Source organism: Rosa chinensis, chromosome 5 (genome assembly GCF_002994745.2).
Source record: "Rosa chinensis cultivar Old Blush chromosome 5, RchiOBHm-V2, whole genome shotgun sequence".
In the NCBI taxonomy this organism is placed as follows: Eukaryota; Viridiplantae; Streptophyta; class Magnoliopsida; order Rosales; family Rosaceae; genus Rosa; species Rosa chinensis.
In genome coordinates, this window is record NC_037092.1 from 57251761 (window position 1) to 57268109 (window position 16349).

Here is a 16349-nt window from a genome sequence, read left to right on the forward strand (position 1 = left end):
GGTGGCTCCAGGAGTATAAGGTTGGTTTGCTTAAAGTGTTTTTGTGTGTTTTACAGGTTTTTGGGTAGTCCATTTTAGAGGTGACTCTGCCGAATTTTTGGTAGAGTTATCCCTAAAGTGGGCCCCACAGGGCCACCTCGGATTTCAGGGTGAAATTCGGGGCGGGTCCTGTCAGTATCAACTTCCTTCACGGGGCTAAACAGCAGGGAGACGATGTTGGGTTCACCAAAAGCATGGATTTTGTGAGGTTTCTGATTTGAAGCAGTTCAAGTCTGGCAGAAAAAGAATGTTGAATGCCCATTTTGTCATTGAGCCAGTTCTGATCTCACCTTCCCCTACAACTTCAAAGCTCTTGAGGATTTGAGGGAACATCTGAAAAAAGAGCTTATTTTGTTCTTAAAGAAGCCATAGAACTTGTCCGCTGCCAATTTTATCTCTGCTTGATCCTCAACCTTTGCAATTTGAGCCATTTGATAAATGCAATATTGTACAACTATTTTAGTGCCTGATGAATTTCAACTATGAGGCTCATGCAGGACTGTTCAAATAATAGAAGAGCTTCTATCAGAGCTTCCGGAATATTGTCAATTAAGTGGGAGCTGTGTGACCACTCAATAATGGAGCTAAGTTTGTGTTTTCCTGAAGTTATTGATTCTTATAATTTGTTTTACTTATATTATGTCTCTATGTTTTAGCCTTTTAGGATGCTAATGCTGCCTGTCATTGTTAAAGTTTGGCTGAGTTCATATCTAAGATTCTGAAAATGAGTGGACTCTTTACTTCTGTTCAATATCCTAAAAAATGAGTGTTCAATATCCTGAAAAATGAGTGGAACAAATGAAAGCCATAGACAAAAACCTTGAAGATTGATTGTTTCCTGCAGCCAAAGATTATCAACAGCAATAATAATTTCTTTAGTTGTGAAGTGGGTTTGGTGATGCAGCAAAGAGTATGTATCTCTCCTAGGCAAGGATTAAAATATCAGAAATTTGAGAAAAGGATATACCGATAGGAATATTACATATATCGTTTATCCAAGAAATATTAGAGATCACTCGCGTCTGATTTAGTATATCTGAGATCATGTGTGATTGATTTAATAAGGTTTTTCACCTTAAATATGTATTTCCTCCATTTATTTGTCGGCATCCATGTTAAATTGAATCATATTAAAATTGAGGTAATTATCCCAAAATATGGTATTATGGTATTAAGATCTACTAAATTTTTTAACTAGGGCAAGCGGTTCAGTTGATGCACTGGATCCTCTCATGGGAATGTTCTAGATGTGGAACCCCACATCCTGCGTTTGAACGCTGGATTCATTTTGTAGTTTTGAGACGTGCTCGAAATTTGTTCCACTGTTCTAGCCAAAGAGTTCTAGAGATATTGTAGATTCTTGAGACAATCAATGTTATCTTTCACAATTACCTATAAGGTGATGAATCTCTTTGTTGTGCATTCATGCATATTTAAATGAATTCATCATGCTTGAGCAACAACCTTCAAGAATCTAGGAGGTAGCTAGTCTGGATTCATAGAGTCAGACACTCTTCTAACTCAAGAAAAGGGACTAGTGTGTTAGAAAACCTGATGAACAAGACATTACATAGAAATTTTGTATGTACTGCATATATACTAAAGTAAATGTATTTGTTAGAGTTTGTATTTAAAATAAGTTTAAACACTTATCCTAATCTGTTTGGATTGATTTGAAATCAAATTAAGACAGTTGCAAGAAGTTATATATTTGAAATGGCAGTTAAATGGTGGTGGCAGCTTCTTGATGGAAGAAATTGTTATTACATTGCTATATATATATAACATTTTGGTCCTTTCTGATACATGATCTGTTCTCATAAATTAGTCTCATCATACCAAGGGAATACTGGAGGTGGAATCAAGAGAAGACTAAGATGAATGATTCAAGTGCATCATGTAATATTCTTTCACATATTGTACAGTTTATATACATTGCAAATATTAGGATAACTATGATGTTTTAGTCCTATATTAGGATGCGACTACTACGGCATTCCTAAAATAGTTCACCCAAATATTAGGATAGATATGTTTCTGCAATCCTAATATACTCTGCAATCACTACTACAATCCTAAAAATAGTTCTCACATATAATATTGTTTCCATGTGCTTTTTCTGAGATAGATTTACAACATTAAATTAGTGTAGTTCTAACATAGTGATCTTCAAGTCAGAGAACGTACGTATTACATCCATAACTTAGGAAAGAGCATAATTGCGACAAGTGGTCATGTCATTATTGAGAATAAGGTGGAATACAGTGAGAAGAAAGAAATATAGAACCAGATGCATACTTGTTTGATTTACAAATCCAGATATCCTCGTCATTGCATGAGCTTGTGTATTAGTCTGATCAAGCCCTTCCAAGGTAAGCATCAATGCCCTTGGACACTTTAATTGCTTGTTCTGCATAGATTTTTGGATCAGGTGAATTTGCATTTGCCTTCTCAAATTCAAGGGTCCATTTCACTATGCTCCCACCATTACCAGCTTTGGTAAGTTGCAGCTTTGCCTTGAAACTGTTATAGACCTTCAAAAGATCTCCTTCAAAGACAAGAAACGTAATTGACGTATTTCCATCATCTAAGGCTTGGATTTTGATTTTTGCTGCCATTACACCCTCTCCTGTACCAACTCAAACAGTAAGAATTGTGAAGTTTTTGATCGAGGAACAGTTACGAGATTTCAGACCTACTATATATAAATAAATGCCTTGATATTTGACATCCAAGGTTTGAACAAGTGCATTAATATATATACAGTACGTGTTGTATACGTTACAGACGTTTTTGTGTTGCCATAATAAAAATATGGGTTATCCCTTTCAAACAAAATAAAAATATATATGGGTTATCGAGCAATTGTAAAAACACTACAAGTTATCTGGATTAAGAATACAAATGTCTTCTATGCGAGCTAACTTTGGTTATTCAATATGGCTGAGGTACCAAAATGCCAAACAGGAATGTGAGATTTAAGTTGAAGTACCAAAAAGTGTATTTTGTGATAGTTTATTTAGAGATTTATGAAATAAATAAATAAACACGCACGCTCATCAAGCACATCTCTTACCAATGTCGTATGTCCATTTAGTCACGGAGCCTGCTCTGATCTCACCTCCCCCCACAACTTCGAAGTTCTTAAAGATTTGAGGGAACATCTGAACAAAAGAGCTCATGTTGTTCTTGAAAAAGCCATAGAACTTCTCTGCAGATGATTTCAGCTCTGCGTGCGACTCAATCTTTGCAATTTGAGCCATTTTAGTCTGCAATATTTTGGAATGTGCAACTGGTTGGTGCTTGAGTTGAAACTGAGGTTCATGTATGGCTCTTTAAATAATGGAAGGGTTCCTTTCTAGAGCTTTCGGAATATTGTCTAGTGGGAGCTGTGTGACCCCTCAATAATGGAGCTATGTTTGTGATTTTCCTCAAGTTATTGCTTTTTAGTTTTAGATTCCTAATTTTATGGATGTCTTTATGTCATTGTTAACGTTTGTCGTCTGAGTTTATAGCAAGATTCTGAATTATTCCCTAGGGAAATCTTTGGGGCTAATTTGGGCCTGTCATTTCTCATCATATAAATGAGTGGCACAACACATGCGTACTCGGTTTATAGTGATTTCTTAGTTAATACCACTGTTCTGAAACAGAACTTTGAAGATTGCTTGATTAATTTCGTCCAACATAAATATTGTGCATGCAAAATCTGACTTGAAAGTTTAGAATGTGTTGAATGGATGTTGTAGTCTTCAAAGATGAGGTACCTTCTTCACTCTTGCCTCATCTTCAATTTGATAGATGAGGTACCTTCGTATGGAGCGATAAACACACACACACACACATGTATATGTACTTGACTGCTAAAGGGGTGGAGCATTGTAACAGAAAAGGTCCAGAATAGTAATTTTCATTCCAATTTTCACAATTAAGCAGATTAGTACTTCAGATTGAGAAGTACATAGTTGAGTAAAAAGAGATTGAAAGAAGGACGAAAAAAGATACCTAGTTACTTGATTACACGCAGCTATATACTTACACGCTTACTACTCGTGACCTAGCACATTCTCATCCATTGTTCATCTATAACCTTTCTTGTCGATCTGATTAAAACTTGAGATATGTATTCTGAAATGAAGTTCTCAAATTAGATCCTCTTTATTTATGGCATGGTTCTGGTGATACAGGTTAAAAGTAGAATTTGTATATTCTAGTGTGAATGATCAAGTCCTCCCCGCATAAGCATCAATGGCCTCGGACACTTTAATTGCTTATTCCGCATAGAGCTCAGGATCAGGTGCATTTGCATTCGCTTTAAATTAAATATCCATTTCACTATGCATGCTTTCCTCAGTACCTGCTTTGATAGCTTGGACTTCTGCCTTGTAACTCTTATACACCTTCAGAGCATCTTTTTCAAGGACAACAAACATGATTGACTCTCCACCATCTTATGCTTGGATTTGAAATTTTGCTGTCACTTCACCACCTCCTATATCAGTTTATTCATAAGTCATAAAAAAAAGGGAGAATACAAAGTCAGGGAGACACAAAACTGAACCCCTAAGAAAATAAGACGAAACTACTAACAGCATAGAAGCGAAATGAAGACAGAAGCTATTGAAATCATATGAACATGGCCTAGTCAGGTTCTTACAGATTTGTTTTATTTTTTAAAAATTTTTTTTTTTTTTAGGGCAATGACATTCTTACAGAAATTAAATACAATCGAATTTAATTCAGTCCCAGCAAGGTAAGCATCAAGGCCTCTGGACACTTTTTCGCCAATTAAGTTCCGCGTAGGCTTTTGGATCTGGTGCATTTTCAGTTGCCTTCTCAAAATTCAACGTCCATTTGACTGTGCAGCCACCATTACCTGCTTTGATCGCTTGAATTTTTGCCTTGAAACTCTTAATTATACACCTTCAAAATATCTCCTTCCAGGAAAACAAAGGTGATTGACCTGTTTTCATCATCTATTGCTTGGACTTCAAGCTTTGCTATCACTAGGTTACTCCCTGTACCAAGTTTTATATACATGCATAGACAGTAACTAAATAAGATACGTACAAAATATTGATCTTCAAAGCTAATAGAAGAGTTTCTCAAGTAGGCCAGGTTACCGGTACAAGTGGCATGCGAGGCCACTTATTGAGGATCTGATTTTGAAAATACTAGATGGAACCAATATTAGAGAAAACTTTACGTATCAAAGTTTATCCAAAGAAAATATGATTCATAACACTGAGATTTGCTAACGCAGTGTAAACCTCTCCACTGAGGAAACTTCACTGCGCGTGGCTTTTAACGTAGCCAACACGAAAATGCAATCCAATATGAATCAATAGAGTTTACAGAATAAAAGTAGTGTTGTTCATAACAAACACTTTCACTTAGCAACAGATGCTAACTTGTTTTACAACTGTTCTAACTTCTAATTTTTCAACATCAAATACTATTAACGAATCTGTATTCAATCGTCCTCGTACTCAATCTTCTCACTGATCTTGAGAATGAATTATGCAAGTGATTGATAAAGTAATGAAACACATGAAACAACCACTGAGAGTTTTCAAAGACCGATATAAACAACCAAACTAGAAGTTCAAGCAAAAACCAATTTTATGCAGAAAACCAAAAACTCTCACCGATGAATTTGTTTGAAAACCCTTTTATGGGAGCAGGACTCCCCCTCAATCAAATCGTATCTTAATCACAGAATAAGATAAACATGGAAGGGTTTTAAAACTCTTTTTAGCATGTAATCGGTTATCCATATAAAAAGAGATTTTGAGATCAATTAAAATCAATGCATATCAATTTAGAATCATGCAAATATGATATGCATTAAATAGACCTTTATCTCAAGATCAGTGAGATAGCTTCCTTGAAATTCTCTTCATGCAATCCTCCTTTATTTCCTTTGTTTCTGCGAGCAATTAGGAGAGTATCTCTCCTAGTTCTTTGCATGTCTGTTGTCCTTGAGATCTTGGGAAAGTCATGTGTTGAAGGGAGTAGTCCAAGTACTTACAATCTCCCCCTTTGGGCAATCCCATTCAACACATGACAATTTTTCAACTTGGTATTCCTGCATGTTAGATTTCAACAGACATATACATATTGTGACAAATAGCTACTAGGATAAAGGAATCAGTTTCCATCCTTTTCCCATCCAAGTCGCCAAAATAAAGTTACTTAATAATAATAGAAAGCATCCCAAAAGTATCTGTGCTTATGCACTTACACTGTAAAAAAAATGTTGTCCATCAAAAATTAAAAACATGCAGAAACAGAAATAACAAGGAAAATCTTTTACTTCTCCCCCTTTGAATGGGAATGCCCTTCGACTTCCTCCATAAGCTTGACGACATGATCCTTAAACTCCTCGCTGTCCATTGAAGTGGAGCTTTCCTCAGGGGCGACGGCGACTGGAACAGCAGTGGAGGAACCGGGAGCGTCAAACCCGGGAGGGTGACGCTGCATGTTCCGGATCTCCTCTGTGAGAGTGGTCAGAGCATGACGAGTACGAACTAGGAGGGAATGCATGTCGTCCATGTCCGTAGTGAGGCAGGCAATCCTCCAGTCAGCCACCATGATATGGTCACGAAGACTATCCAGAGAGACAGGAGGAGGAGCAGCAGAGGTAGCAGAAGAAGAGGAGCGAAGAGGAGGGCTCCGACTGTGCTGATGCTGCATGCCGGGATGGAGAATCCCGGCTCTTGCAGCGGCCTGACGGCCTTCCTCTGGAGGAGGCAGGCGGCGATGTCCATCAAGTCGAGTTGTTTGCTGCGTGCGAACCATGGTGAGAGAGACCAGTTAATGAACAAACCTGCACACAGAGACAACCAAGAGTAAAATCCGAGGGAAACAAGAGAGGATATATATGGAACAGTTAGGTTTAGGGAAAACCAAAGAACACACCAATTGGGATAGCGTCTCAATTGAGGAGAGAAGTTATGACAATTTATTTTTCCTAGAAGTACGCATGCAGAGAACGTCTCCCCCTCAACTTAGGCATAATCATTATGGGAATTAAGTATAGTCAGATGGCCATCAAGGAAGGAAACGAATAGACACAAAACAATTGTAGAATCGGCAATTATAGCAGATGATCGTTTCCTTTGCTAAGAATCAAGACAATGAATGCATAGGTCATATCGATGAGAGAAAAATAGCATAGTTTGATCACAAAGAGCACAAACCATGTAGTGAAGTGAACATAGTTTAACGTATGGAGCATGATGTATTCTATCAACAAAGGAAATTGGTACTCATATTTAGACCTTAGAGAGTAAACCTGTGATAAAAGTGAGTATAACCAGTATGTGGGGCTTAGAAACACGTTTAGTGACAGAGAGAAAGAGTGAAATAGGAGATCAAAATAAGTGAACTACGCCGATGATATCTCCTGAGAAGGGGTAGGAAACATTGTTCCTAGGCACGTATTTTATTTAAGTCATAGACCTCTTTTATTTTGTGACAATTAGTACTCATGTAACAAGACTCTTCTTAGCAACTCCTAGAACAGATATTCTTAGGGTACTAAACATAACAAGGATGCTCCATGGAGAGAGTCTCGAGTAGTTGTCTGCATTAGTTTATTTTACGTGCAAATATCACTCACCGACTCGTTTCTTGCAAACCTTAGAAAGTTCACCACAACTGAGGCCTGATTACTCAGAGAGATGGGATATAGTTATCCATTCTCGTTTCTTACAAATCCTAGAAAGTTCACCACAACTAGGACCTGATTACTTTGAGAAGAGGGAAGGGATCATTTGAGCAATTCAAGTATTTCACTTATTTCACCGAATCTCTCTGGATAGTAAACAATGAGCAAGCCACCACATATGCTATAAGTGAAAGTGCATATGAGAATTTTCTGAATAAGATACTACACATGAGTACACAATTTTTGTCCAGAATAAGGCATGTCAACAAGGAATACATAGCGGAAAGTATGTACAATTCACTAGAGACTGTGGTCAAAGGATACTAAGATCACAAATTTCTCAAACAATAGTGGACAGTCATTCTTGTGCCTTAGTGCTTAGAACATATCCCAAGTGCATTTCTCAACATCTCAAACCTAGCAGTGTCAAGGGGCTTAGTGAACAAATCAGCAAGTTAATTTTCAGTGGGCACAAAGCTTAATTCAAGTATGTTTTGTTCAACTAAATCCCTAATAAAATGATATCGAAGATCAATGTGCTTTGTTCGAGAATGTTGAACAGGATTCTTAGTGATGTTGATGGCACTAGTGTTGTCACAAAAGATAGATAACTTACCTTGAGGGATGCCATAGTCATAAAGCATTTGCTTCATCCAAAGCATTTGCGTGCAACAACTCCCAGCTGCAACATACTCAGCTTCTGCAGTAGAAAGAGAAATGCAATTTTGTTTCTTGCTATGCCAGGCAACCAGATTGTTGCCTATGAAGAAACATCCCCCTGAAGTACTTTTTCTATCCTTCAAGTTTCCTCCCCAGTCAGCGTCAGAATATCCTGCAATTTCTACGTTAGTGTCAAAGGTATAGAAAATGCCACATCCAATTGTACCTGAGATGTATCTGATGATTCTTTTGATAGCTTCCATGTGTGATTCTTTAGGGTTAGCTTGAAAGCGAGCGCACACTCCCACACTATAAGATATATCAGGTTTGCTGGCGGTGAGATAGAGCAAGCTGCCTATCATACTGCGATACAATGTGTGATCAACTGATTTCCCATCCTGGTCTTCGCTCAGCTTAGTGGTGGTACTCATGGGATTGCTCACTGTCTTCTTAGATTCAAGACCAAATTTCTTGATCAAATTTTCAGCGTATTTTGTTTGAGAGAGAAACAAACCTGTGTCCATCTGCTTTACTTGCAGTCCAAGAAAAAAGGTTAGTTCACCACACATGCTCATTTCAAATGCACTTTCCATGACAGATTGGAATTCTTTGACAAGGTATCTAGAAGTGGAGCCAAACACAATGTCATCAACATATACTTGGGCAATGATAATGTCATTTTTGGTTCGTTTTACAAACAATGTTTTATCAATAGATCCTCTAGTATACCCTTTTCCCACAAGATGAGTGGAGAGCCTCTCATACCAGGCTCGGGGAGCCTGCTTTAGTCCATACAAAGCTTTCTTAAGCCGGTAGACATGATCCAAGTTATGTGGATCTTAGAAACCTGGTGGTTGTTCCACATAAACTTCTTCCTGAAGATTCCCATTTAGAAAAGCAGTTTTGACATCCATTTCAACCAATTTGAACCTGAGATGACATGAAACAGACAGAAGTAATCTAACTGATTCTAATCTAGCTACAGGGGCAAATGTCTCGTCAAAGTCAAGACCTTCGACCTGAGAGTATCCCTGAGCAACTAGTCTAGCTTTGTTCCTAATCACATTCCCTTTTTCATCACTTTTGTTTCTGAAAATCCACTTGGTTCCTATAACATTGCATTTACTAGGTCGAGGTACCAGGTACCACACATCATTCCTAGTGAACTGATTCAGCTCATCCTACATGCCACTAAACCAGTTATCATCCAATAAAGCTGCCTTAATATTTTTTGGTTCAACTATGGACACAAAACCAAAATGAGATATAATGTTCATGCTTAGCAGATTTTCAGTAATAAAACATAGCAACACATTCCCTTCACTTACCTCAGAAGTGCTTACCTGAGCAGTGGCTCTTCTTCTAGTTGTCGGTCCATCTGTCAGATTTCTGATGATATCTTGAGAGGAGTGGTCCTTTTGAACTTGCTTGAACCCTTTCCTTTGGATGGGAGCTGGTTCAAAAATGTTGTCATGGTTTTCCTCTTCCTCTTCATCAGTTGAAGCTTCTGCATCTATTGGTGGTGTGATAGAGGAAGGTGATGGATCTGCAAATGATTCTTCCTGTTTTACACATTGATCATCAATAGAGACATTAATGGATTCCATAACAACTCTGGTTCATTTATTGTAAACCCTATAAGCTCTACTGTTTAGAGAGTATCCCAGAAACACACCATCATCACTTCTAGCATCAAATTTACCAAGGTGCTCTCTATCTCGTAAGATGTAGCAAGGACTGCCAAAGATATGAAAGTGTCCAACATTTGGCTTTTTACCTTTCCACAACTCATAAGCTGTTTGATCAGTACCTGGTCTGAAAAATTCTCTGTTTATTGTATAACAAGCAGTACTTATAGCCTCAGCCCAAAAGTTTGTGCTCAAACCTTCAGCATGTAACATTACTCGTGCCATGTCCAGCAATACCCTATTTTTCCTTTCCACAATGCCATTTTGCTGTGGAGTGATTGGAGCTGAGAACTCATGTGACACACCAAGCTCATGAAAATAGTTAGAGAAAGAGGCATTTTTGAATTCAGTACCATTATCTGATCTTACTCTCACTATGCTGGTATTTGATGACTGCTTTTCAATGATCAATTTTTGACTTAAATTTTTAAAAGACTCAAACGTTTCAGTCTTGTCTTTTAAGAAATTTACCCAGGTGTATCTTGAGAAATCATCTACAACTACTAGCATGTAGCTCTTACCTCCAATGCTTTCAGATTGAGCTGGTCCCATGAGATCCATGTGTAACAGTTCCAATACGTTTGAGGTTGTTGCAGAATTCACCACTCTATGAGGAGCCTTGGTTTGCTTTCCAATTTTGCAGTCTCCACATATCTTATCAGTTTTGCCCTTTAAATTTGGTAAGCCTCGGACACATTGCCTGGAAGATAATTTCAGCAAGTCCTGATAGTTTACATGTCCCATCTTTTTGTGCCAAAGCTCAAAGGTTTCCTCTGTGGTTTTTACAGACAAACAAGGCTGCAAGCTGGAAGATTCATTAGCTTGAATATGATAACAATTATCAAAAGATCTCTTACCTCCCATAATGCCTTCTCCTTTCTGATTTAAGACCAAACATCTCTGTTTGTTAAACCACACATCTTCATAGTCATCAGCCAATTGGCTTACGCTAATCAGATTTGCAGTTAAGCCTTCAACAAATAATACATTCTTGAGATTAGGTATACCTGGAGCCAGAATATTTGCTTTCCTACCATCTCCGAACGTGACTGATCCAGAATATTTGCTTTCCTACCATCTCCGAACGTGACTGATCTAGTTGTGTTTTCATCTTCAAATGAAGTAAACCAGGTTTTGTCTCCGGTCATGTGTCTAGAGCAGCCACTATCGACATACCAGAAATCTCGTCTCTTGTTAGCTAATGCAGTCAAGGCTACCAAACAAGTAGCCTCAATGTGAGGGTTTTGTTGAGTTTCGCTTGCACAAGCGAACAGACATGTATTATCAATGTAAGACTGAAGGCTTTTGCTTTCATTTTTCTTGGTCCAAACGACTTTTCTTTTTTCAGTTTGAAAGTTTTTCTTCGAAACAATTTCAGTTAATCTGTTAATGAGTTCTTTTTGTTCTTTAAGTTCAAAACTTAGAGATTCAACAGTGCATTTTTCTTGAGAAAGCTGTGAGTTTGAAAATCTTTCATGACACCTAGGTCTGATATGGCCTATCTTACCACAGTGATGACAAGTAGGAATAAAAGTTCTTGAGTTTGTGTACCTGTTCTGATCAGTGGGAGACTCTTGATTACGTTTTACCTGAGAGTTTTGATTCGGTTGACCTTCCTTCACATTTTTGACAGAATCATTAGTGAAGACTTCTTTCTTTTCTACAGAAGGTTTTGATGCTCTTACGAACTTGGTACATTTGGAATTTTCTCCAGTGTATCCTAACCCACAAGTGTCATGAGGAGCTTTTCCTGATCCGAGCAATTTAGAAATGGCAATAGAACTTACATCGAACTTGGTGAACCTTTCTTGAGTCGATTTTAACTCCTCTTGCAATGCCTCATTTTTAGCCAACAGTTCCAAGTTCAATGCTTGTTGTCCTTTAACTTCCAGTTCCAGCAATTTGATCTTGTTGAGGTACTCATCCCTTTCAGTCTTCCATGTCACTAACCCTTGGTTACTTTGTAGATCTGCTGATTCACTTACATGTTTGCCTTTCTCCAGTAACCATGTAGATTGTGAAGACTTCAATAATTGCTCCATTTTTTCTTTTTTGGTTTTAAGAAAATCTACTTCCTTTTCCAGACTCAAGTTTCTTTGTAGGGTTGCCTTTGAAGCTTTGTAGAGTTGTCTGCAGCGGACATTTGTTTCATCATCAGAGAAAAACTCGTCACTATCAGAATCAGGTAGAAGTGATGATACAAGAGCCACGTTGTCAATTTCTTGAGACTCATCATCACTCCAAGTTGAAAGAAGAGACTTGTTGTTGCTATTTTCATGCTTCCTATTTCCACAATCAGTAGAGATGTGACCGTAGCCACCACATTCATAGCATTTAGGTTTTCCTGAGTGATTTGCTTTGAAGTTTCCTTTTCCACTCTTGTTGGTGTAGTCATTATTGCTACCACTGCCGGTATAGGTATTTTTTCTCGGAGCATTTGAATTTCTAGAAGAGTTCTTGTTTTTGAGAAATCTTTTGAATTCCTTTGTCAGTAGGGCAAGATCTGGTGTTTCCTCTTCCTCCTCTGTTCCTTTCACAGCCTTGAAGGCTACACCCTTGTTTTTCTTCTCAGGTTTTAGCCTCATCTCATAGGTTTTAAGATTTCCAATGAGCTCATCGAGTGGATACTCATCAATGTCAAAAGAGTCCTCTATGCTGGTGACTTTTGAATGAAACTTTTCTGGCAGGGCCCTGAGTATCTTTTTAACTATCTTATCTTCATCAAAAGGTGCTCCCAGACTACGACATTGACGGGAAATTTTAAGAATTCTACCATGAAAATCATCCACGGTTTCATCATCTCCCATAGTCATGGTTTCGAATTCAAATATGAGTGCTTGCAGTTTCTGTGCACGTACCTTTTTGTTTCCTTCATACGTAGTCTGTAGAAGATCCCATGCTTGCTTGGCAGTGTCACAGTGACTGATTCTCAATTTTTCTCGTTCAGATAGGGCTGTGAAAATGCTATTCTTAGCCTTGAAATCTACTTGCAAATCACGAACTTCTTCCTCAGTCCAATCCTTCCTTGGTTTGGGAGTGGCAGTAGAAGAGCTTTCTCCTTTTGCTTTTGCCATAGGTATAGTCCAACCATTTTCTACAATATTCCACACATGTTCATCTTGAGCATAGAGATATGATTTCATGTATATTTTCCATTGAGTGTATTTTTCACATCCACCCTCGAACCATGGAGGACTATTTATAGATCCGCCAGCAGCTCTATCACGTGAATGTTCCATCTTTCCCGGGATCACTAGAAGATTCTAGAACCCGCTCTGATGCCAATTGAAAATACTAGATGGAACCAATATTAGAGAAAACTTTACGTATCAAAGTTTATCCAAAGAAAATATGATTCATAACACTGAGATTTGCTAACGCAGTGTAAACCTCTCCACTGAGGAAACTTCACTGCGTGGCTTTTAACGTAGCCAACACGAAAAGGCAATCCAATATGAATCAATAGAGTTTACAGAATACAAGTAGTGTTGTTCATAACAAACACTTTCACTTAGCAACAGATGCTAACTTGTTTTACAACTGTTCTAACTTCTAATTTTTCAACATCAAATACTATTAACGAATCTGTATTCAATTGTCCTCGTACTCAATCTTCTCACTGATCTTGAGAATGAATTATGCAAGTGATTGATAAAGTAATGAAACACATGAAACAACCACTGAGAGTTTTCAAAGACCGATATAAACAACCAAACTAGAAGTTCAAGCAAAAACCAATTTTATGCAGAAAACCAAAAACTCTCACCGATGAATTTGTTTGAAAACCCTTTTATAGGAGCAGGACTCCCCCTCAATCAAATCGTATCTTAATCACAGAATAAGATAAACATGGAAGGGTTTTAAAACTCTTTTTAGCATGTAATCGGTTATCCATATAAAAAGAGATTTTGGGATCAATTAAAATCAATGCATATCAATTTAGAATCATGTAAATATGATATGCATTAAATAGACCTTTATCTCAAGATCAGTGAGATAGCTTCCTTGAAATTCTCTTCATGCAATCCTCCTTTATTTCCTTTGTTTCTGCGAGCAATTAGGAGAGTATCTCTCCTAGTTCTTTGCATGTCTGTTGTCCTTGAGATCTTGGGAAAGTCATGTGTTGAAGGGAGTAGTCCAAGTACTTACAGATTTTTTCCTCAACTGGCTTCTTATTACTTTCCGTTTTTGTCTATGCCTCTTAAAAATAGGGTGCCAGTTTGTGTTTTTCCGGAAGTGGTTTCTTGTACTTCCCCTTTTCTCTTTGCCCACTTAATAATATGGCTCATTTTAAGTCCTTTTCTGAAGTGTCTGCTTGCACTTTCCCTACTGTCTCTTCTGTTCCTGAATGTATGGGCAACATTAAAAAGCTAATGGCCCTTTATATAAATCCTTTCAAATTTGATTTCCTAAAGATTGAGAGGTGCATTCTTTAGAATGCATAGAAAAATTTTAATTATAAGTTTGTAGAATCCGAGCAAGTTTACCTGGCTTATAAAAGTAATGGTTAAGATTAATGTGCGGTTTATGATTGATTTTGGTGGACGTAGCACAGTACTGTACTTCCTAAAAGATTTATCAACTCCAACCTGACATAATGTAAAATGCCCTAAAACTCAACTTAGTTCCCCAACTATCTTATCTACAAATAATATCCATAATATTGTGAGATACACTCAGCCACTCTATGGACAACTGCAAAAGAAATTGAGTTCCACATCTTGTTCGGCTTCTTCTTCTCTTTTGTAGTCTGTCTTTGTCAGTTGCTTTTTCAGACACCAGACACTTGAAAAAATATGGAGAAAGTAGGCAAAGAAGAGAAAGAAATTGTATGGACAAACACTTGAAGAACAGCTTGTAAAGGACTACATACACTGCACAGATATATTAGTAAAATGTCTACGTTTGGATAATGATACAGATACAGATATTGAAATTGAGATGCAGTAATTTTTGGATAGTTCATCACTTGTGGATGATTGCTGGTATTTACATGGTGACACCCACTATTTGTACAATCTCAGTAGGTAGCTATTTCACTGCCATTATCTCCCTCCAATCCAGTGGCATTGACATCGACCCAAATTTCATTGACACGCCCAACCCACTGGAATGGGGAGTTATACTGTGCAATCGAGTAAGCATAGCTACTTTCTTCTGATGTAGAGTTTGCCCATGAAGACTTGCTAAGGCTGGTGGCAAGTTTCTGTGCTTCTTGCACAATGTTACTATCTCTTGCAAATCCCGAGAATTTCCTGACTGCAATGTAATGACTGTCCCATGTATATGGTTTCAAGTTGAGTTCCGGGAGTGGTGTGGGTGGGGAAGCTTGAAACTTCACTGGCAAATAGAAACTCACAAAGTATGCGGATGAGTGCAGCGGGCCGGCTCCAGGGACTATGCTCGTCAGCACAGGAGCTGTCATTGCAATTCGAGAGTAATTCAAATTGGCACCTTGGATGTACTGGAACAGCCTGCAAGTTAACCATAAGCAAACTGAAATCGGTATTTTCAACTAAATTGAAACAGGCCAAGTACAGCTAGTTGCTATAGATTGGAGAAAAAGAAAAATAACTAAAATTTTTAACAGTATATGGAAAGGTGCATCAATGAAAGCCACTGAAGCAGGTACAAAACCCAAGGGTCACATAACATGTGCCCCCTGTAATACTATATGAATTCTTTCCACTCTATTAGCATCTCTCTGATTTTTTTTTTCCCCTTGTCCATAAGCATATTATTGTTCCCCAATCTGTCATGGATGACCATTGATCCAATCTATGCTATGATTTCCTCTCACTAGTTTCAAGAAGTGACTTTTTTTTTCGGTTACATTCAAGAAATAATTTTTACACCATACAAATAACTCCTTTTCCCAAATTTTTGGTCCTGATTAGATAACAATTAGAAAGATCAGATGCCCAGAATTCCATGGCCGGCAATTTTGATTGTTCCACAAAAATGAAAACCCAGAAAGTAAAACCAAAAGCTAAGGTGGGGGGCAGTACCTGTGGAAGCCATTTCTGGTGGCCTTTTCAAAGGAGATGTCTTTAACAGGAGCAGACATCCACGCGCCGGCTCTGTATTCTCTTATCTCAAACTCCGATTCCCAGTGCACCACCGTGTACTGCGGCGATTCAATCGCCTCCAGACTCGGCACCATCGCTACCAAAACTAGCACCACCGCCATCGCACTCTTGACCATCTCCATAGCTCACAAAACCTTCCACTCTTGCTTCTTGTTTTCAACGATCACAGTCACAGCCTCCCAATTTATTCGGGAATTTACC

General features: G+C 38.1%; 2 protein-coding genes across 2 annotated transcripts; both read right to left on the minus strand.

The window, feature by feature from the left end:
* Positions 1–2090: 2090 nt before the first annotated feature.
* LOC112167441 (MLP-like protein 43) lies at positions 2091–3360 on the minus strand. The gene is made up of 2 exons (XM_024304466.2): positions 3116–3360; positions 2091–2668 (listed from the first exon to the last, which is right to left on the minus strand). Exons 1-2 carry the CDS (start codon positions 3300–3302, stop codon positions 2397–2399), a joined length of 459 nt encoding a protein of 152 aa, XP_024160234.1. The 5' UTR covers positions 3303–3360; the 3' UTR covers positions 2091–2396.
* An 11542-nt stretch (positions 3361–14902) lies between these two features.
* On the minus strand, positions 14903–16315 carry LOC112165856 (heme-binding protein 2). Its single transcript, XM_024302555.2, has 2 exons — positions 16068–16315; positions 14903–15533 (listed from the first exon to the last, which is right to left on the minus strand). Exons 1-2 carry the CDS (start codon positions 16268–16270, stop codon positions 15080–15082), a joined length of 657 nt encoding a protein of 218 aa, XP_024158323.1. The 5' UTR covers positions 16271–16315; the 3' UTR covers positions 14903–15079.
* Positions 16316–16349: the final 34 nt, after the last annotated feature.